Source organism: Acipenser ruthenus, chromosome 7 (assembly GCF_902713425.1).
Source record: "Acipenser ruthenus chromosome 7, fAciRut3.2 maternal haplotype, whole genome shotgun sequence".
Classification (NCBI taxonomy): Eukaryota; Metazoa; Chordata; class Actinopteri; order Acipenseriformes; family Acipenseridae; genus Acipenser; species Acipenser ruthenus.
In genome coordinates, this window is record NC_081195.1 from 40,386,988 (window position 1) to 40,410,543 (window position 23,556).

Consider the following 23,556-nt stretch of genomic DNA (forward strand, 5'->3'; position numbering starts at 1 on the left):
TAAATACACTTTTTAAATACACCATTGAGAGCTTAAATGCTTCTACACACTCTGTAAAAAAATTGAAATGATCGGATGTTCAAATCCGGCACTACAGTGAGATTTATTTTAGGACGTACGCCGTATGCCCCCTAGCACTTTATGAGGACATTTTTAGGGCGTACACCCCTGTGACCAAGTGGGTAAGTGTGTACAGGCAAAGAAACAGACAGACAACGGGGTGTTTAATGATCTTTGTTTTTCCAAAGCCTGGTGGCAAAACAAACAGTAAACAATAATGATAGAAAGTAATACAGCGGCGTGTATTACTTTACTTATAATCCCCGGGTTTGACCCGCAATCAAAAAGTCCTGTTCTTTATACACCCACACGCAACACAAAACACATACACAGTTCGTTAGTGAGTGAATTAGTGCTCGTGGTGCAAATACAATCCTCCGTGAAAACAAGTGTAGTGATCTTGTCCGGTTTAGTGCTGGCCTTTGGTGACAGCTCCGGATCGTGTTAGATGTCTAAATAACAAACAATTTAGACACGACAAACAAAACACTCATAGTTCACAATACAGGTCTCCTTTAGGTCTTGTTCTAATCATTTACAAAGGAACAGATCACTTTACTACATCCCCTTTATACCCTCCCTCATGACTCCTTGGTAAACGAGTCCATTCCACTCCTCCAATCCACGGATGCCACACCGTTTCCCGTCAAGGTCATTGAGTTTGTGTACCATAGCTCCGCCCCCTTTCTAGATGGCCGACTTCCACCTAACCCTTGAAATAAACTGTCATGCCATTTAGTCCAGGATACTCTGTTCCCTTTACACAGTGCCCTCACGGTCGGGAGGGAGATCTAACACCAAGAATCATTCGATCTCTGTCACAGCCCCCTAGCACTGAAGGGGTTAAAATAGCCACTCACACCTCTGCAAGGCTGAAGTACCATTCGTGGATAATTGCAGTTAGGCACACACATTCCCTTTAATGTGACCATTCACACTTTATCAATCAGGGGCAGAGTCCGTACTTGAAAATAATATGTGAATGCAACACCATTCCAACATTTGAAGACATTGAAAAAGACTTTGTCACAATGTTTGTCATTGACTTTATTACGTTTCTTTAGTATTTATAATTCCATTGAGTGTTTAATAGCTACAGTATGGAGGAGGTTCTTTACTACTGTCTGTTTTCACCTCCCTCTCAGCACCACCCTCTCCCATACCCATTCCTACTTCCTTTCCTCTACTGCTCTCTACCATAACTATCTTTAATATCCCTGTAATCCTCTCCTCTCATTCCTGTCCTCTGGATTCTCCCTACTACCACAAATTTAACTCCTCTAACCTCATCTCCCTGCCTCTCCCTCATCCCTCTGCTCACCAATACATACACACCACATAAAACATAAAATACAAAAAAATGCACTGGGGCGGGGCACCCCACCACATATCTCCCCCCTTGTGTGCAGCACACATGGCCTCAAAGGCCACCTCCCCCCTTAAAAGCCCAAAAGTCCTAGGCGGTGCAGGCTGCAGGCTTGGCAGTCCTAGGCGGTGCAGGTTTTGCAGGCTCAGGCATGAGTTGATTCTTGGGAGGCGATGGCGGGAGCTATTCCTCGAAAGGTAGCTTCAGCTCCTGTGGTGGTTGAGGGAGCAACAGGTAGTTTCCCTCTTGTGGTGGAGGTGGGAGCTGCAGGTAGTCTCCTTCTATCTCTGAAGATACAGCTCTCCCTCGGTCACTGGAGAGTGGTGCGGCTGTCCCTTGGTCACTGGAGACAGCGGGGCTTCTCCCTCTCGTGCTGAGAACTGGTGCTCCTTCAAGACCTCGAAAGCGCTGAGGTAGGCCTCCCAGCTGCCCTCCGGTCGTTCCTCCTCCTCCTCTCGGGGGGGGGGTCAGTTGATGACGGAGTGGCCCCCCTCCCGCTCAGGAAGGGCACCAACTCGAGGCCTTGAGGCCCCCTCTTGGGCTGTGGATGCTCCTCCGGCTTCCCCCTTTTGGCCGCTGGACGCTCTGGCTCCTTAGCTCGCCTCTGGAGGTGAAACCAGTCGTCCGAGGAGTCCACCTCTTCCCGGCGGACCAACTCTCAGAAAAGGGGGTCCTCGTATGGGCATTCCCCCTGGAGATGCCTAAACCCTGCACTTTTCACACTGGGTTGCCCCCTCATCCTCCTGCCGCACCTCTCCTGGCCTGAGTCTTGGAGGTGCTGTTATCCCGGTTCTGACACCATATGTGAACAGGTTGGCTGGTGGTGATGTCAGGCTAGGAAATAGACAAATACATCAAATTTACAGTTTTTTTCCAATTGACGTAACACAAAAAAACAAAAACAATCCGGCAGTGAAATTCAATCCCTTCCCTATCCAATGATATGCTTTTGTACTGCAATCTGTACTGCAAAGTATGGTGGCTCAGTAAATCAAAGAAATTCAGTATACCTGTTGCAGTGCTATATAAATGTCAGTGACAAAACATTTATACAAGTTTGTCACTGACACTCTGAGTGCGAGACCTACATTCTCATAGAAATTATGAGTGTAGTTGCTGCTAATAGGTTCCAGTGGGGATGTGACATAATTAACAACTAAAAACAAGGATCTCAGTGACACAAGGGGCATGAAAGTGAATTATACTGTCTACTGAAATGTATATAAACAGCACTCCCCTATACAATAAAAGCAAGAGCCAGGAGAGTTGACAGATCTAATGAAAAGTGCTCTGGAAGTTCAATGTGATTTTTGACTTGTCTTCCGATGGCTAGCACCACCCAATTCTGTCAATTAGATTTTATTGTTATGATTTCAAGACGAATAACCTGGCTTGTTTTGTGCTGATGTCATGTTCACAACTTCTGTAGATACTGTTTCCGTCAGCACAGTGATTGTCCAAACGTTCGCAAAGTACTAGCTAACTTCAGCTTGCAGATTGTGCTTTATCAGACAGGGACATTAAACCTAACAAGAAACCAGAACTGCTACACATCATATTCCACATGTAAAGTGTGTATACTGAGGACCCCCCCCCCCCCCCCCCCCCGATTTTTACAGATGTTTCAATCAAAAACTATTTTTTACCGATCTTGTCCCTATTTTAATACATGTAAAATAAAATTCCCAGAACTTTTTTTTAAAGATAAAAAACGAAAACGTGGAACACTAAGTATAATTAATACAGGACTACTGCATAAATCTAATCTAATTGGTTTCACTTAAAACAAAATAAATGTACATATGATTTTACTAAAATAATTTATCTAAGGCTATTCCATTCTACAAAAAAATAAATGTTTTAATATATATATATATATATATATATATATATATATATATATATATATATATATATATATATACTAGTCTCTATAAAAAAAATGCTAAGCATTCGGTTTATCTCCTTTCCACTTAAATGGGTTCCAAGTAGGACCTTGTAATCTATTATTTTAATTACATTGTAAAAGATAAATCGATACCATCATGCTTACATCTGATTACATAAAATTAAAAACTGAGGCTTCACAGAAAAACTAAAGCAATACATCATGTTTTGTAAACCTCTAATGAATAATCATTGAGAAGGGTGTCTGGTGCAGCAGAGGTAGTTTAATTGGGGTTTGTGTTCATTCTGAAAGATTGAAAGTAATGATTGTGAGCTCTACATGATCACACTCTCTTGCTTTCCTGGTTAAATAAAAGGGGGTTGTTTTGTTATTTGCAGACCATATTTTCTGCAATAAACCAATAATACTGTAACTGCTACTTATATGTTGGCATACTTTATACTTTTTTTTAAATAGCTGTTAATGCACTTGGAAAGTTTAAGTTAAAACCAAACATTTGTTTTATGAGATCACTTATGTTTCAAGTATGTTTCTGAAAGCTAGCTGTCAACTAAAGAAGTGTTAAAAATGATTGCCTCTTTAGCTTTAATTACATGCTTATTAACTTGTATATGTTTCCGCTGGGCAATGTGATGATCCAACCATAAACTAGTGATTGGCTCAAAAACCAGCTACCTCCAGACCCTCATCTCTCCCTACACCCCCACTCGACCTCTCCGCTCCGCCTGCACTAGAAGACTGGCTCCACCTCCGCTACGCTCCCCTGCCTCCCGAGCCCGCTCCTTCTCCACCCTTGCTCCGCAGTGGTGGAACGACCTTCCTACAGATGTCAGGACTGCCCACATTCCGGCGCCTCCTTAAGACTCACCTCTTCAAACAGCACCTGTAGAACTCCTCTGTTGTATCCTGGGACACTATCACCCTTCATTTAAATATGCTTTATTTTGCTCTTATCTGCCCATTATTTTACTGCATTTAATCCTGTACCTCAGAATATTGTAATCTGCCAAGTGTTTAATCTGTAGTATTTTGTACTTAATCATATCCTGATGTAACTATCACTATTTAATCATATCCTGATGTAACTTTCACTATTATCTGCTGTATTATTGAATTGTGGTTTGTCACACTTGAGAATTATTGTATTTCTTGTTTTTATTGTATGATTTATATTGTAACACTTGAATGTATTTGTATTTGCTTGCGATTGTAAGTCGCCCTGGATAAGGGCGTCTGCTAAGAAATAAATAATAATAATAATAATAATAATAAAAACAGTACTAAACAAAACTCCACTATTACTGACCCTAAGCAGTCCCTCTATCAGCTCTTCACAAACTGAAAAGTCTTGGAAGTTTTGCTGGATTCAACCCTTAGCTTCCAGCCTCATGTCTCAGCTGTAGTTAAGTCTGCTTATTACCATCTGCGGAACATTGCTCAAGTCTGTTTGTATCTTGCTCAATATGATGCTAAGATTTTAATTCATGCGTTTTTTTTGTCCCGTTTGGCTATTGTAATGCCCTCCTGGCTGGTCTGCCCTGTAAGCTTATCAATCGCTTACAGCACATACAGAATGCAGCAGCACGTATTCTGACAGGAACAAAAAGATCTGAACACATTACACCAGTTCTTGCCCTGTTACATTGGCTTCTTCAAAATATTATTAATGACATTTGGTGCTGTTTCTGGAAATGGCCCTACTTACATTAACGACAAGCTTATATCCTATGTCCCTGGACATCAGTTGAGTGCAGCAGGTGCTTTTGGTGTCTACAGTTTGGTGGGCAGCAGTGTGGAGTAGTGGTTAGGGCTCTGGACTCTTGACCGGAGGGTCGTGGGTTTAATCCCCAGTGGGGACACTGCTGCTGTACCCTTGAGCAAGGTACTTTACCTAGATTGCTCCAGTAAAAACCCAACTGTATAAATGGGTAACTGTATGTAAAAATGATATCTTGTAACAATTGTAAGTCGCCCTGGATAAGGGCGTCAGCTAAGAAATAAATAATAATAATAATAATAAGTGTAGTTCCCTTGGTGGATGAGCCTTTGTGGAATTCTTTCCCTTTCGAAATTCATAATGCTGATTCATTAATTACATTTAAATCTAAACTTAAAACGCATTTTTACACAAAGGCCTATTTGTAGACTGGGATGGTCTTTTGGGGTGTTTTGTGTAACAGACTGTTTACATGCTGTGTAATATTGTTGTATTGTGTATTGGATTGTTATTAGATTGTTTTTAATATGAAATGTATATTTTTTTTGTTAAGTACTTATTTTGAATGTTTTAGTATTGATGTTTTTATTTTTATATTGTAAACTTGTTTTTACTGTGAAGCGCTTTGGGATGCCTTGGCATGAAAGGCGCTATATAAAATACATTTGATTGATTTATTGATTGAAATTACTGACCTCACTTTTTTGTCTGAGAATAATTTATTTTTCTCGTTTTTTTGTGAAAGCAGGATATGCAATTTAAAAAAAAATCAGTGATATAAAGAACATAAACTGCTGCATCTGTTTCCTCGATGATGGCAACATGGTCTGATTAAAGATTAAATATTGGAGTTTGAACAACAACAAATTATGTCATTCGGTACCATAAAAGTAGCAGCAACTTCCCATATATACCATTTTGTACCAAAATGCAAAGAAAGTAACACAATATATAAGAAAAGGTGATAACATGTCTGGATCTAATAACAGGTAAGAAATAGATTTGATGACCTTATTTATCCTGTGAGGTAAGCAATGTGATAATGTGGTCCAGGAATGAGGTTGTAAAAAGCAATTGCTACTACTACAGTGAGTTCACTTTGACTTAGCACAGCAGAAGAGCTATTAATTTGACATCCCCATGACACAAATTCAGTCTAAAAAAAAAAATCACATCACAACTTTCTTCCATCCAGGTAATCCACTGGATGGAAGTGCATTAAAATCTCTGTAAGGATTCCTGACAATGGCGAACAGATGAAACGTGAACTCACTCTGGTGCAAAATTGCATTCATGTGAAGACATTATTGGCAGATGTGAACTTCTAGTTGATAAGACACCATCGGAGCATGTTGAAACACAGTTCAGTTAATCACATTTTTTTTTTTTTTTTGGGGTGGTCAGCTTCAATCTAATCTTGTAAACCAGCTGTGGGCATGTTAAAATTTGACTTCAGTTGGCTGCTTTCAACATTTGCCAGAATGTTCTGTAAAGAATATATATATATATATATATATATATATATATATATATATATATATATATATATATATATATGAATATATATATATATATATATATATATATATATATATATATATATATATATATATATATATATATTCTGTGCATGACCTGGACTGTGAAGTCTTTAGAATAACATGATATCCACAGACAAGATCAAGGCAGGACACGGACATTGAATCCCAATGCATGCTAACATGGTGTGAAGGTCAAGTTATGGCATATACATGCTTTTCATCCTTTGAAAAAAATATCTGGTAAAAAAAGTAGTAGGTTAAAACTGGAAGTCAGCCATTTTAGAGGAAGCGCATAGCTGCAAGTGCACCGAACATCTCCATTGTGATCAGCTGCAGGGCAGGCAGTGATTGGATAGACCAGGGCGCCGGGCTGATTACAGGAAGGAGTTTGGTAGTACAAAGGGGATGCAGCTACGAGAGTACGGCCCCTAATGCTGGAGAAGCAATTGAGCCAGAGCATTGTGTTTGTGTTTGTTTGTTTTACGTGCTGTTTGTAATGCAGAGGAGGATTAAGAGCCAGGAGCTGCAGCCATGAAGCCAACACCAACCCTTGAGCACTACCCTCACTGCACAACATGGACACTCACCACTTTCTCCCACTGAAGAGCACAGTTTTGTGCATGGAGAACTGTGGCTATTGGAGTGATTGTTTTGTGTTTGGGACTGAAATCCCACCGTGGAAACTAAACCTATACCATTGCTGGTATTGGGGTGGAGCATTTATTATTCAGTATTTAATAAACCACAGGCACGTTTGTAAAAGTACTGTTTGGACATTCACTTTGTGTACACACACTACTCACATCCTGACACCCCCACTCTGGGCATATTAGCAATACTACATTGGGCAAAATAAATATAATGGAAAGAGGAACAAATATAAGACTCCAAAGCGGTTGACGACCGGCAGGCCATTTTTTTCCTGAGGTGCTGGTTGACATTGACTTTGGTTCCTGAGGTTGCTGCACCTAAACAGAAGGAATTGATTGTCTTTTGTGTGGACAAGTAATGCTGAATGCAGTCCTGGTTGAAGCGAAAATCCGGTTGAAAGTGGTGAAGGCAGACCAGTGGAGGAGCGGGTGGAAGGAGCGAGGGAGCTGTGTAGTCCTTGATGGAGGTGAGGAGATTGTGTAGGGATGAATTGAATTGAATACCAGATTGCTGAACTGAGGAATAGGCAGTGGGGAACAAATGAGCTGACAGAGCCTGGTCTGAACCGTAAAGCCTTCAATAGTGCCGTAGCAGTGGAGAGAGAGACAGAGGTGGAGGCAGATCAGGAAGCAGTGGCCCTGTGAAGATTGGCAGCTTGGCGGCAGGGCAGGTGCAATGGAAACAGCAGAAGTGATGGCCGCGGCTGGTGTGGGGGGAGAGAGACTGATGGTTCCAGGCGTGATCTGATTTTCAAGTTCATCCAGGTGATCAGAGACTGAAAAAACTGTGGTGCTGAGTGGTACAATGAATTGCTGATGTCATAGTGATTTGGAGGCGCATGTCGGAGAAACAATCAGTAGAAGCAGATGGATCGGATAAAACACCTGTCCTTTGTTGATATTAACCATAGCTTGGTTGTCGCAGAACAGAATGGGAGTTCCCGAAAGGAGATGTGTGAAGCTCTGAAAGGACTGGATCATGTAGCTCCATGACAGGGAATAAGAGGAATCAGAAACTGCCATATCTAAAGGCAGTGCCAACAATGACAGATCCCGGGTAACAGAAAAGACTGGGAAGAATCACCTAAATTAAGATAATTCAATAGATGTGGATCCTGGAGCTTCAATTATATTATGGCAGAGGAAGACAGCAGAGGAAGGACCAGTTCTTGAACCACGGCTAAAGGTTACAACATTGCTTTGCTAGCACACCTACCAAACAGTTCTGTGTCAAAAATTACAACTCATGTAGTTTTGACCAATTCTAATCTATGGTTTTAATTTACATTTCCCTGCTCTTTATCTTACAGTGGTACCTTACCATGGAAGACTATTCTGTGTCAAATTAAAGATTCAAATAAGGTAGGGATTTCAAGTCTTGACTGAAAATCTATTTATTTTTCTTAACATTCACTTAGCTGTGATCTTTTAATTTGTAGCTTTCCAAATAACAATTTAGTATAATTGTGTTAACTTTTAATGTTCATTGATTATTATTATTATTACATTTTAAATGAATAAATAGGTAACAGTGTACAGTGTCTTGGGATGGCTTGCTGTGAAGGGCATTTTATAAATGTGTTGTATAGTGCTCAAGTGTCAATGTTACTAAGTCCATCAAAGATATGAATGCACAGTATGCATACCAATCATTTTTTAAAAGTGGAAAGCATTAAGCACTGAAGTGCAACATCAAAAGTCCAACCAACAGTAAAACGCTCTGACTCACTTCAGTCAGCTTCACTCAATTTTATTTTATTTACCCAATTAAAAGTCAACGTTTTTGAGCAAGCAGCTCCTTCATCAGGACCATAAAATAACCCAGTTCTATAAAATCAGAGCTTAACCACTTCAATTCCAGATGTAAAAATGAAACCCCTTCCCAGGTACCAGATTTTGAAAATAATAATAATGTTTCCAAACCTGCAATTGCTATAAAATGTTAACATATGATGAATCAAACACAAATGAATGACCTAAACTGTGTTTTTCATTAACCCTTTATGCTCCTGTGTACTACATAACCATGCTCAATATAGAGATAAAAACACGTTTTTTTTATTTTTTGTTTGAACAATGAAAATGAAAACACTGCTAATAATGCTAATAACAATAATAATCAGTAAACAGTAATTATCAAATAAAAATCAAACAACATCAAAACGTGTGCCATTATCGACTTGCTCTGTGCCATTTATTGAAATGTTCAATACAACAGAACCCGGGGTTGCCTTCACAACCACTGTACATTTTTCTTGTGTCCTTTCTTTTGTTTTCATTTTCGTAGCAGACCCTGCACCTTTTTTGCGGTCTCTGCTTCCCTTGTGTTGGATGGATCGTCACAAATGCGTGTACAGCACTACTTTGCCCAGGCATTGTGATGGATCTGGCTGCCGCAGACGCCTGCTTTATTGCCTCGTACCCAGTACTGTGTTTTAATAGTATTCCCGTTTGCAGCTGGCTTACCTGTAAAGTAGCTCTTTTGTTTGTACAGTCACAAAGGTAAGTGATTTGCTTTTTGGGAACAAAAGCCAAAAAGCACCCCAATGGAGAATGCAAACTCTCTAGTTCAATGGCGGGGTGCACATCTGTGTAAACAGGTGCAAAATCAAATGATGGAGGACTGGCATCATGGTAGGGATCAGTAATAAACACCCAGTCCCCTGCTGTTCTTGGCTCCACATCCTCTTCATCATCATCGCTGAATGATAAGTCAGCATCACTGTCGCTGGTATCAAAATCCTCCGAACCAACTTCAAAATCTTCATCACTCCTATTGTCGCTAATAATAAACAAAAAATAATAATTTAAAGCACTATATATACTGTATATATATATATATATATATATATATATATATATATATATATATATATATATATATAGTCTTCTAAACGCCCACAGTTAGATTGGAATTGCTACATGACACGCAATTGGATACAAATGTCACCTGACCCTCCCCTGACTTTCTTTGCACATTCCACAGTACTAGCACTGCCTTAGAGAATGAAAGCTGAAACGCTAGACCGAAAAACCGCTCATAGAACAGAATGGGAAACTTGACGTACGCACGTACGGCATGGTACTGTAAGTGAGTTTTCATTTGACGTACGCGCGTACGTCATGGTGTTGAAGTGGTTAAATCTCATGGGTGCTTGGTCATTTTCCCACTTCTTAGTATAATTTTGCATGTTACTATAATTGAACTACTCTACAGTTTGTGGCTTATGCATATATTGGCTTACATTAACAAAGTAATTACATTTTCTTAAACAAAGATTGCCTCTATGTTCTTTTGACTTTAATTAGTTTAAGTGATAACAGTTGCAGAGCTCCATGGCATTTTAATCATGTAGACACATCTTTTGCTGTCAGAAGGGGAAATTAAAAACCACTAGGAGGTCTTTTATTTGCCATGATAGCTGGAGAGGAAATTAAAATGGGTACAATAATTAATGACTGATTTGTTCAATTAGAGGGAGGACAAGAAGACATTTCTCATAAGATGAAACAAAAGGACAACCAGAAGAGTTATTGAAATGGAATAAAATGTAATTAATTTAAGAACTGTTACAAGGGTGTCACTTTCAAATTCAACCCCCTAAATTAACTAGCTAAAACTAACCAAGTAACCTTTTCTCTTTGGTACAGACTTGCAGCACAGAATATAGATCAGTCAGACATTTCTGTAAATAGTTAAAAAGACTACATTTACATGATAGTTGAGCTGTCAGTTTAACATTTATTGATTTAAAGCACTATGCTAGCTGTAAATAATTTAACATACATTAGGGGTGCTGTGACAAAGTTCTACAAGAGTGTAAATCAACCCCCCCGATGCAAGGAGGTGCATAAAGAGGAAGTAGTGGGGTTCTGAAAAATATAGCGTTACACGTCCTCACATGTTGTTACAACTATTTAAATAACGTACCTGTAATTCTTCTTTCATTGTTAACATCCTGACAACTTTTTATATTAATAACTTTTGTCTATTTCAAAGATCTTTTCAAAATGTCCACTCTAGTGCACTGGTAGTGTAAGGAATATTGCCCACATTGTCAAACAGAGCAATAACAATCCATGATGTGGTAGGGAACAGAAAAGCCAGGGCACTTGTTACGTTTTTATTTTTTTAATTGCTCTTCCAGCAGTTATTTAGAGGACAGACTTCAAACCCCAGTGCACCAGAGCGGCCATTTTGAAAAGAGCTGTAAAACATTGTCAGGAGAAACACCAAATTGCTTGTCGACTTGTGTCTGATTCAGGTTTTTTTCAGGAGCTCGAACATTTTCCAACTTTTTGTAGCAAGAGAACAGCAGCATGTTTCCCCGTTTGTTTACATGCCATTTTGTAGCGATGAGGTGCAATCATAATACAAAACAAGGCAATGGTATGACGTGGTTCTTGAAAAATGTAATAAACTAATCAGTGTGCCTCAAAGAGTCACATTTGAAAAGATTGAATAAACCATTTGAATTTAAGTTTGATGATGGTGAGTTATCAGGTTACAAAACAGTACTGTATCAGTTGTGAATGAATCACTAGCGGTGCCAAAAAGGTGTTCTTTTAAGTGAAGTTCCTGTTCCTCTAGGCAGAGAATTTACAATGGGAAAAATCAATGTCACCACAATGGTGTTCTCTTAGGTGAAGTGTTCTCTTAGGAGGTGTTCCTATACGCAGAGACTACTGTATTATAAGAATATTATGTAGTGGAAAATGTGGGCAAGTAGAGTAGCCTATTGTAGATTTACTACCAGTAAAAATTACTGTACTGAATATTTTGACTGGACTACCATAAGGATCAGAATTGTTGATACTAGGTTCTATTGGAAAACTTGTATAAATTATATATGTAAATGTATAATAGGTTTAAAATAAATATATACTGTATGCAGTCAAAAATATTTAGCAAATAATACTTCTTTCTTATGGAATGTTGATTATTCATTTTTTTTATTTGTGTAACGCTATGTCTGGGTTTTTGTCTGGCTAAAAGAAAACTACATGGAAACCCAAAAGGTATTACCAAAATAACGTAAGAAAAAGATGAGACTTTTTTTTTTTTTCATGGAAACCTGGCCAAAAAAATTGGATTTAACAATCCATTTGTGAGAATTGTTTCGCTATTTTTTTCAAGTATATTTGGTAACCCCACCCTTAAAGCCACTGTAAGGCGCAAACAATTAAAATTGAGCCTGTGTAGTTGCTCTTCCTTCTGTCAACCAGAAACAAATTATTCACCTGGAACCAATAGACCACTGAAAATCAATGGACCTGGACAAAACTACGACCTGGGAATGTCAATTTCCGGGTAAACACAAGATGAACATAAAATACTTTCAACACTGCATCCTAAAGGTAAAGAATGTATCAAACGCATATTATCACAATTTAATGTATTCTGAATATATTTCTGCTTTTTAAATTCATTATTATATAGCTATTATACAGCTGCTTCCCAGACACCAGCAAGTGCTAAAACAGTCATCTATAGCAGTGATGATCTAGTTTGTATTAAAGTATCTGCACTATTTACCCTTGAACAGACACTAATAGAGTTTGACGAGTAAAACATCTGTTTTGATTAATGTAGATAGCAGATACATACCACCACAACTGAATATGCCCATTCAAGAGGTCCCTAGAGAAATATGTGGTGGCATGCATAACTTTTCTATCCAACTGCTTGTGAAGACTAACACTGTAGCTCTGCTGCAGGGAGGATTGTGATTTCAGTGAATAAATAGGCAGTTCAAATTCTTGTCAATAATGGAGGCATAGTTCTCAGGTCCCTCAATGGTAGCTGCTCTCACAGGATGGCAATTTAGTGCTCTGCTGAACATTTAACAGAATAGATGAATTGAAAAATCTAAAGATAAATTAGAATCAGCATGCACTGAAGTGTCTGCACTACTGGTTCTCATCTGCAGTCTGCAGGACTGTTTCTTCTAACTGTGGATGAGGGGAATAGGGGGGAGGGGGCACATGCCCAGCTTCAGTAAGCTCTCATTAAGTGACAGGGAACGTTCTCAATGAAGAAAAATACCCCTATTATTTAAGCTAATGTGACTGTAGCAATCTTGACTGTAAAGTGCCAATTGGTGTGAAAATTAATTGAAAGGTTACTGAAACACCCTTGTCAGATATAGAAAAGCTGAATGCTGCCCTGCAGACATTTGTCAGTGAATAAACATTGAAAAGGCAGCATAACAGATCAGAAAATATGCTGACCACAGAGCATTAACCTTTTTCTGTTGCTAACACTGTAGTTAGAAAATGGTGTGTGTCATGAGATATATTGATTCTCAATCAATAATCGGGAGCCCTGTGGAATCTGCCCGCCAATCATGGCAATGACACAGAGAGGTTGGGTGAGGGTGTGTCATCTCTCCCTCTCTCTCTGAGTGGTCGGGAGGCAGGTCTTGGGGGGGGTCACTCGACCAATAAAAGTGATGCTTTGCTGTTCCCCCAGTCTCGCCCTTTCTAGGAGAAACAACAGTGGGAGCTCCGTTTGCAAAACTTGGATTACAAATCATAACAGAAAGTCAGGGTCTGGAGAAAGAGAGAGGGGTCTGGCGTGGCTGCCTCCGCTCAGGACCGATCTGATTCCGAGCTGGAAGCCATGGGAGATGATTTCTTTGCTTGCTCCCATGACTTCCGACTTGAGCAAGAGCGTGACAATGTGCTGGGCAGACTCTTTGACCAAGCTGCTGAGATTAATGGTCGGGTGGTCGAGCCCAGACGCGCCGCCACGTACCCTCACTTTGAAATCAATCGAGATCTCTTGTACCGTGTTGAAAATTACCCCAGACGGTAATGTTGCTCGTTCCGCAGCCCTTTAAGGAGGATTTATTGCCGTTGGCTCATGCTATTCCCCTGTCCGGTCATTTGGGAAGGGACAAAACCAAAGTGAGGCTCATGGCACAATTCTAGTGGCTGGGGCTGGATGGTGATGTGCGGTGGTTTTGCGAACGCTGCGGGGAGTGCCAGAAGGCCAGCCCTAGAGCTGTTCCACGGGCCCCACTGGTGCCATTGCCACTAGTGGAAGCTCAGTTGTGCACGTTTCACCCAGGGGATAAAGTGCTTCTAAGTGTCAAGGACCTTTTGAGATTACACGTCTGGTTGGGACGGTGGACTATGAGATCTGCCAGCCGGAGCAGCGGAGAGAATATATATATTAGGCAGAGCCTAATATATCTGCTTTGTCACTGTCATCACCACAGCTAATCACTTCTTAGCCCAAATCTTCCTCCCAACCTAAATGTATTCCAAGATACAGACTTGACGTTTCAAACAACTACCAACTGCTTCTTTTTATTTTATTTATTATATAGAAGAAAATGATTGAAAGCATTTTCCATGTACTATATGTGGCAGTAAAAATCAGTTTTCTTCTAAACTCCTTGGGCCTGTTCACATAGCTTTGACTCCTGAGTTATTTAAAGAATGTTTTTATCAAAGTTTGTTTTATGTATGAATAACAGTTTGATATTCTATACTGTTGGCACTACAAGAGTTTCATGAATATACAACTTTTTTGAAACAGACTTTTTTTAAACTAACTGTGTGAACAGGGGCCCTTTTATGTGCTGACTGTGTCTGTCTGTCCCTCCGTCTGTCTGTCACGCTCTACATGGCGAACAATGCTTTGATTTTGCACCAATCTACACCAAACTGTTATCGTGCGCTCGCAGCCTCCTACAGAGTTCAGATTGCATTTGGCTATAATCTGATTATCCAATCATTTTATTTTTAACCTTTGACTTACAGGGTTCTCCGACTGAAGTCCCTGGTTTTATGTTCTGTTATTGGGTTATTTTACTGTCACTTAAGGATGAGCATGGAGTTCTTATCCTGCCACAGGTTTTAGACCAGATGACAGTTGGATATGAGAACAGAATGGAAGCTCCCCATGTAAAGTGTAGGAAAAGCTACTTCCGTTCCTGCCTATGCACAGTAGGGCTCAATATGATAATTTAAAATAAATATTCCCCGCCCCAGGGTTGTAGGATTGAATAACAAGTGTTAGTGTTATATGTTTATCCCGAATGAAACACTGTTTTATTGCTGCATATATATAATCAGAAAAATATATTAATGTAATTACTGTTTCAGCTATGGAGTCTTTATGGTCAGTCTGTCTATTGTACTTTTTAAAATTTTAATTAGCAATTAGTATTAACTACTTTAAAATGATTATATATATATATATATATATATATATATATATATATATATATATATATACACACACACAGACGTGCTCAAATTTGTTGGTACCCTTACAGCTCATTGAAATAATGCTTCATTCCTCCTGAAACGTGATGAAATTAAAAGCTATTTTATCATGTATACTTGCATGCCTTTGGTATGTCATAGAATAAAGCAAAGAAGCTGTGAAAAGAGATGAATTATTGCTTATTCTACAAAGATATTCTAAAATGGCCTGGACACATTTGTTGGTACCCCTTAGAAAAGATAATAAATAATTGGATTATAGTGATATTTCAAACTAATTAGTTTCTTTAATTAGTATCACACATGTCTCCAATCTTGTAATCAGCCTATTTAAATGGAGAAAAGTAGTCACTGTGCTGTTTGGTATCATTGTGTGCACCACACTGAACATGGACCAGAGAAAGCAAAGGAGAGAGTTGTCTGAGGAGATCAGAAAGAAAATAATAGACAAGCATGGTAAAGGTAAAGGCTATAAGACCATCTCCAAGCAGCTTGATGTTCCTGTGACAACAGTTGCAAATATTATTAAGAAGTTTAAGATCCATGGAACTGTAGCCAACCTCCCTGGGCGCGGCCGCAAGAGGAAAATCGACCCCAGATTTAACAGAAGGATAGTGCGAATGGTAGAAAAAGAATCAAGGATACTCCAAGGTGAAGGTATGTCAGTTTTTGATCGCACCATCCCTCGCTTTTTGAGCGAAAGCGGGCTCCATGGAAGAAGACCCAGGAGGACTCCACTTTTGAAAGAAAAACATAAAAAAGCCAGACTGGAATTTGCTAAAATGCATATTGACAAGCCACAATCCTCCTGGGAGAATGTCCTTTGGACAGATGAGTCAAAACTGGAGCTTTTTGGCAGGTCACATCAGCTCTATGTTCACAAACGAAAAAATGAAGCTTTCAAAGGAAAGAACACCATACCTGCAGTGAAACAAGGAGGAGGCTCGGTTATGTTTTGGGGCTGCTTTGCTGCGCCTGGCACAGGGTGCCTTGAATCTGTGCAGGGCACAATGAGATCTCAAGACTATCAAGGCATTCTGGAGTGAAACGTACTGCCCAGTGTCAGAAAGCTCTGTCTCAGTTGCAGGTCATGGGTCCTCCAACAGGATAATGACCCAAAACACACAGCTAAAAGCACCCAAGAATGGATAAGAACAAAACATTGGACTATTCTGAAGTGGCCTTCTATGAGTCCTGATCTGAATCCTATCGAACATCTATGGAAAGAGCTGAAACTTGCAGTCTGGAGAAGGCACCCATCAAACCTGAGACAGCTGGAGCAGTTTGCTCAGGAAGAGTGGGCCAAACTACCTGTTAACAGGTGCAGAAGTCTCATTGAGAGCTACAGAAAACGTTTGATTGCAGTGATTGCCTCTAAAGGTTGTGCAACAAAATATTAGGTTAGCGGTCCCATCATTTTTGTCCATACCATTTTCATTTGTTTTATTATTTACAATATTATGTTGAATAAAAAATCAAAAGCAAAGTCTGATTTCTATTAAATATGGAATAAACAATGGTGGATGCCAATTACTTTTGTCAGTTTCAAGTTATTTCAGAGAAAATTGTGCATTCTTCGTTTTTTGTGGAGGGGTACCAACAAATTTGAGCACGTCTGTATATAGCCATTATACAAGGTGACAATAAGGTTTATTTGGTTCATAAACTGTATACTGTTTATGGTCTTGGGTAAATTTTGCAATTCCCATTTTGCTAATTTCCTTTTAAATTTGATAATCGTTAATTTCCTAAGGGATTAAATGTGACGTGACCTCTAGCAGTCGCTGCTGCACTAATTCTTGTAATTGGTCTTTTCAATAGAGCCTTTTAAAAAGAATGTTCTCTTTTATAAAACTATTAAAGTGTAAAGCTAGTAAAAGCATTTCTGTTGGAAAAAGATGCATAAGGAATTTGTCATTGTCTTTCAATTTCCTTGTTCATGAACAGCACAGTCAATTATTAGACTAGAAAAGATCTCAAACCTGTTTTGAAGGAAGATATCAATATTTTAGTTCATTTTATTGGATAAACCCAGCATTTTTCCAACAGTAACAATTGGATGCTTTTTTATGTTTATTTTTGACTGCCCATATAACTGTCTGTTACTGAAATTTTAAATGACTTGATTCGTTAAGCAATAGGTTGGGTGATCTCAAAGAGTGATTGGAGGGTGCATTTCAATGCTGAAGGTGCACGATGAGATAAGAGTTTTAAATGGAGCTGTTTAGTACCATTTAACCAAATACAGATACTGTACCAATATTTGTTAGTACTGAGCCAACAACAATATACTGATTGATTGATCTTGCAATGTTGCCCTTTATCTATGAATTGTCTGCAATTGTAATTACATCTTGTGCTTGCCTAAAGAAATATCCACATCAAAATAAGTACAATTACACCAGCAAATTAATACTTTTGAAGTTCAGTGTCTGTTTCACTTTTCTCACACATACAATAAGGGTTGTTACATATCATTTCTTATAGTAGTTACTACCACTAATAATAAAAATAATAATGCTGTAAAGTTCAATACACTGCATAGATTGGCCCTGTTTTACTTATTAAATATGAATAAATAATGATCATAAAGCAGAAAAAAACTCAAATTCACTTCACATACCTTATTAGTAACACGACTGGCAAAGAGGCCAAGCGAATCTGTTATGACACAGAATGACACAGATGTGTGTAACAAAGCATGTCTTTATCCCTCTCTATCTACTGAAGCTTCCGTTACTATGGTAATGGGGCATTTACCTCAAACATGATGTACAATCCAGTTTCACACAACATGTTATTTGACTTATTGTATATATTAATTGAGTAAGGTTATTCTCCTTTGTTAACAATTAATGAAAATGATTGCATATAGTTGTAAATATATATTTTCTCATGTATTATTTTCATTTCTTTTGAAACTTTGAAAATGTTTTTTTAAGATATGAATGCTATCTAAGGCAGAATTAAACATTTAAAAACCAAGTTGCTAGCAATTAACTGTCCATCTGTCACCTGATTGCACATTTGCAGAAATCACTGTAAGGAGCTACTTTCCCCCAGTGAAATAATACAAGATGCATAAAGAAATAAAAGCAGAAATAAAATTCACATTCATATCTTCAATAATACCTTTCACGTCAGAAATTATAAGATAAGTCATGCGTCAGATCGTCTCCTGCTAAAATTATTATGGATAATACTTTGTTTGTAAACTACAATTATATAATTTCAGTATTTATCTGCTGAGATCAATTGCTCTATACATTTTGAGGCAGCATATTTGGTTTGTCTTCCTTTTTCTTTTAGTCCCATTAGTGACAATAACAGCATGTACCATGACTAACCCATATGGCCACATCCCTTCAGCTCCACAAGATGAAGAGACTTGCTAATTCAAGGTAATTACTCTCCTTTCCAATACTGGTAGTATTGCAAGATTCAGACCTGTGCTGAGTTTATATTACAATTTAGGTCTTTGCAATCCATCACTTTACAGAAAAAGATATATGAAAATGTCCTGTAGGGTTGCTTAATATTATTTATATCTCAGATAGAAATGATCTGATATTGCTTCAGAATGTCATTTCACTTCAAAAGGGAGAGGCAATGAAATATACTTCATGCTTACTGAGACTGCATTACTCTGCTCTTTATCAACTAGCTAAGTGCATCTCCTTTCTTAAAAATGTACTACTTTTGTATTAGGACCCTAGTCATTGGCCCGTCTTAAGATGTTTGAAGTCAGTCTCATGTGCTTGAACCTGAATCCAAGTGTGGGGAAACATTCAGCATTGTGGGGTGGATTTGTGCAGCAACAAATTGTGTCCTTGTTGAATCTGGAAAATTTGTATCCCAAAAAAATACGAACATAAGGAAATGTATGAAAGAGAGGCCATTCCTTGTAGCTGATTGATCTCAGAACTTTGTCAAGTTGGGTCTTAAAAGATCCAAGGGTTCTGCCTCAACAACATGACTAGGTAACTTATTCCATAGCCTAATCACTCTCTGTGTGAAGAAGTGAGGGTACAGTGGGTGTCACTGTAGTTGTAAATAGCACACAGCAAGCACTATCATGAATAAAATAAAATGTACTACAACAGTATTTGTGAAACTGCTCTAGTGTGTGTTGTGTTGGCCACTGAAGCCTGTTTTGCAAGTGTTGGCCAAAACGCAAAAAAAAAAACACTTCTACCTTCTCTATAGTTAAACAACTCTGTTGTATGTTTTTGCAAATGCACAATTATCATTCATACTTTTGTATTGTTCCAGTTCACAGAAAACGATAGGTTGCGGATGCAACCCCGGTTCCCTGAAAGAGAAAATAACCATCAAGGTATGGGATATTGCCGTCAGGCAGTAGCGATTGGCTGAGCTTTTATAGCAAAGCTGCCGATAGGCCTCTGCGCGAGCTGCCACGTAAGCCCGCCCCCTTGGGAGCTTACTATACGCAGCGCGCAGAGACTCACTTCCTCTTTTGCTCTTCAGGCCGTGGAGGCTTCTGAAGCGACCACGCGGCTTGATGGTTATTTTCTCTTTCAGGGAACCGGGGTTGCATCCGCAACCTATCGTTCCCTTTCAAGTCGAAAATAACCATCAAGGTATGGGAACAGTGTACCCAAGCCGTCGCGAGGGAGGATTCTCGGCAGTAGGACAGACTTACGTCATAACGCAACTGCGTAGGCAGAACATCTAGGCATATGCGGAGCTGCGCCTCAGCGTCTATGCTCGTAATGACACCTGTCTTAAAGGTGGAACAGTCAACACCATGCTATCAACCACTCTATACGTCCGCATCCTGAGGCGTCGTAGAGTGTAAAACAGATGCTCCAAACAGTGGAGCAGAGGAATCCAGTACATTTAACCTGTAAAACCTCATGAAAGTATGCGGCGTAGCCCAACTGGCTGCCGCGCAAATATCAGACAAAGGCACCCCTCGAAAGAGGGCCCAGGATGTCGCCATACCCCTGGTAGAATGCGCCTTCAACTGCCCTGGTGGTGGAAGGCCTGCAGATTCATACGCTAATTTAATAGCATCCACTATCCAGTGGGAAAGGCGCTGTTTAGACAGCGGCTGACCCAAAGATCTAGAACCATGGCATATGAACAACTGTTCTGTCTGCCTCACAGTCTTTTTACGGTCCATATAACACCTCAATGCCCTCACGGGGCAGAGCATGTGTAACCGCTCTTCCTCTGGGGAAGAAAAAGGAGGAGGATGGAACGCCATCAACTCGACTGACTGGTTCATGTGGAACGGGGATATAACCTTTGGTAAAAAGGCCGGATTAGGGCGCATGGAGACCTTAGAACCGTCTCCTGCAAAACGAGTACAAGAAGGATGCACTGAAAGTGCATGTAACTCGCTCACGCGTTTTGCTGATACCACAGCCAGCAAAAAAGCTGTCTTAATAGATATGAGCTTCATATCCACGCTGTGGAGAGGCTCAAACAGTGCCTTGGTAAGGGCTTCTAGCACCACATCAAGGCTCCACGACGGTAAACTGGTCGTTCTTGGAGGCCGCAAGCGTCTTGCGCCTTTCAGAAACTGAGATGCCAAAAAATGACAACCAGGTGATAACCCGTCAATGCGTACATGACAAACCGAAATGGCGGCTAAATACACTTTAAGTGTAGAAGGAGATTTCCCTTCATCCAGCAGTTTCTGCAGAAACTGCAATATTACTGCCATAGGACAGGAGACTGGGTCGTGGCTCTCAGCCAGACACCAACTCTGAAACAGCTGCCACTTATACGCATACTGCGACCTAGTAGAGGGCGCTCTCGCACTCTGGATGGTCGATATAACTGCAGTCGAAAGCCCTAAGGCTGACAGGCGCTCCCGCTCAGGGGCCAAGCCCACAACTGCATGAGTTTGGGGTTCGGATGCCAAAGCTGTCCTTGAGCTTGGGACAACAAGTCCGCTCGCAAAGGGAGTTCCCTCGGGCGACCGTGCAGTAACTGCACTAGACTCGGGAACCATATTCTCCGAGGCCACCGAGGAGCGATCAGAATCACTGTCGCTCGCTCTACCCTGACCTTCTCCAAGAAGGCGGGGAGCATCGGAATCGGTGGAAAGGCATACAGGAGCCCTGGCGGCCATTCGTGAGCCAGTGCATCCACCCCCAGGGGGCTGTCGAGGTCCTTCACCGAGAACCATAGGGGACAGTGCGTGGTCTCTCGCGAAGCGAAGAGATCGACCTGCGCTGTGCCGAACCATTCCCAGATGCGCTCCACCACTTGAGGGTGGAGACGCCATTCGCCCGCAAGAGGACCTCCTCTGGACAGGAGATCCGCTGCGTAATTGACTCTGCCCGGCAGATGAACTGCACGCAGAGAGGCTAAACGCGGTTGAGCCCAGAGCAACAGCCGCGTTACCATCTGGTGAAGACTGGGGGACCGCAATCCGCCCTGGCGATTGATATACGCCACTACTGTGGTGTTGTCTGACCGCACTAACACGTGCTTGTCTAGAAGCACTGGCAAGAAGTGCCGGAGGGCGAGGTCCACCGCTCTGAGCTCTAGAGCGTTGATGTGGGCTGACCTCCAGGGTCCTGACCACACTCCATGGGTCCCTGTCCCGTTCCAGACTGCTCCCCAACCGTGGTTGGAAGCGTCGGTCGTGATGACCTGCCTTCTGAAAATGGGACCCAAGCGTACGCCTTGGCGGAGGTTTGACGGAACTCTCCACCAGCGTAGCGCTTCCCAGCAGGCTTGGGATACCCTTAGCCTGCGGTGTTTGTCTCTCCGCGGATGCAACGCGAAGGCATTGAACCAGGCCTGCAGAGGTCTCTGGTGTAGTAAGCCCAAAGGAAGGGCTTGTGAGGCTGCAGCCATCAACCCCAGCATGCGCTGACACAGCTCCATGCTGACTGTTTGTCTCAACCTGAATAGGGAAAGACACCGCTCTATTGAGGCAACTCTTTGTGTCGACAGGGTCGCTTCCATGGACACTGAGTCCAGATGCAGACCCAAGAATTCGGTCTGTTGGCTCGGCACTAGGCGGCTCTTTTCTGAATTGATCTTCAGACCTAGCCGCCGAAGATGGTCTGTAACCATCACTGTGTGCTGTGCCACCTGCTCCTTCGACTGCGCGCAGACGAGCCAGTCGTCCAGATAATTCAGCAGTCGGACACCTTGAGCCCGCAAGGGAGCTAGAATGGCATCCATACATTTCGAAAAGGTTCGAGGAGCTAGTGACAGGCCGAACGGAAGGACACAAAACTCGTATACCCTGCTCTGGAATGCGAAACGCAGATACTTCCTGTGACCCGGGCAGATGGGAACGTGAAAGTACGCATCTGTCAGGTCCACGGTGGTGAACCAGTCGCCGTGTCGGACTGACTGGATGATGTGCCTGTGCGTAAGCATCCTGAACGATAACACCCGCAGGTATTTGTTCAGTACTCGCAGATCTAAAATAGGACGGAGCCCGCCGTCCTTCTTGGGCACCAGGAAGTATTTGGAATAGAACCCCTGGTCGATCAGAGCAGGGTCTACTTGTTGAATGGCACGCTTGCTGAGCAATGCTTGTATTTCCACATTCAGAGCTGAGGACTGAACCGAGTCCTTCACTGCAGTTACGACCACCCCCCGAAAGGGGGGAGGTTTTAACTGGAACTGAAGGGTGTACCCGGTGGATATAGTTTTGTGCACCCAGATGTCGTTGGTGCATTGTTGCCAGAACTGGAGCTGGGAGACAGTGTAGGGGAGGGTTAACAGCTGCCTGGTGTTCTCAGGGCTGTTTGGGCTGGGCTCGTTCGCGAGGGGCCTGGCCAGAGCCCCGAGGGCGTGGCTTGGCACCACCTCTAGGGCGCCACCCTCCGCGCTGCGGTCTTGAAAAAGGAGGTTGACCGCGCGCTGCTGTGCTTGAGGGAGAGGTCTTAGTACCCCCTGGCCGTGGCTGGTGCTGTGGTGGTGCCCTGCGCCACTGATGTTCCTGAGGCCGCTTCGGCTGGAACGACGGTTTTGGCCACATTTTCGCCATCTGCTGTGACGCCTCCCGCGCCTTGGCGGAGCGTTGCAGCATCTCCTCCACCGCTGGACCAAATGTGTGTCCCGGTGTAATTGGGGCA

The 23,556-nt window shown here is 41.3% G+C and overlaps 1 protein-coding gene across 1 annotated transcript; it reads right to left on the reverse strand.

The window, feature by feature from the left end:
- Nucleotides 1-1,817: 1,817 nt before the first annotated feature.
- Nucleotides 1,818-23,536, reverse strand: LOC131737609 (uncharacterized; the record flags this gene model as incomplete). Its single annotated transcript, XM_059027863.1, has 2 exons — nucleotides 1,818-2,081; nucleotides 21,335-23,536. Coding segments are annotated over 2 exons (2,466 nt in total), but the record flags the coding sequence as incomplete, so codon positions are not given.
- Nucleotides 23,537-23,556: the final 20 nt, after the last annotated feature.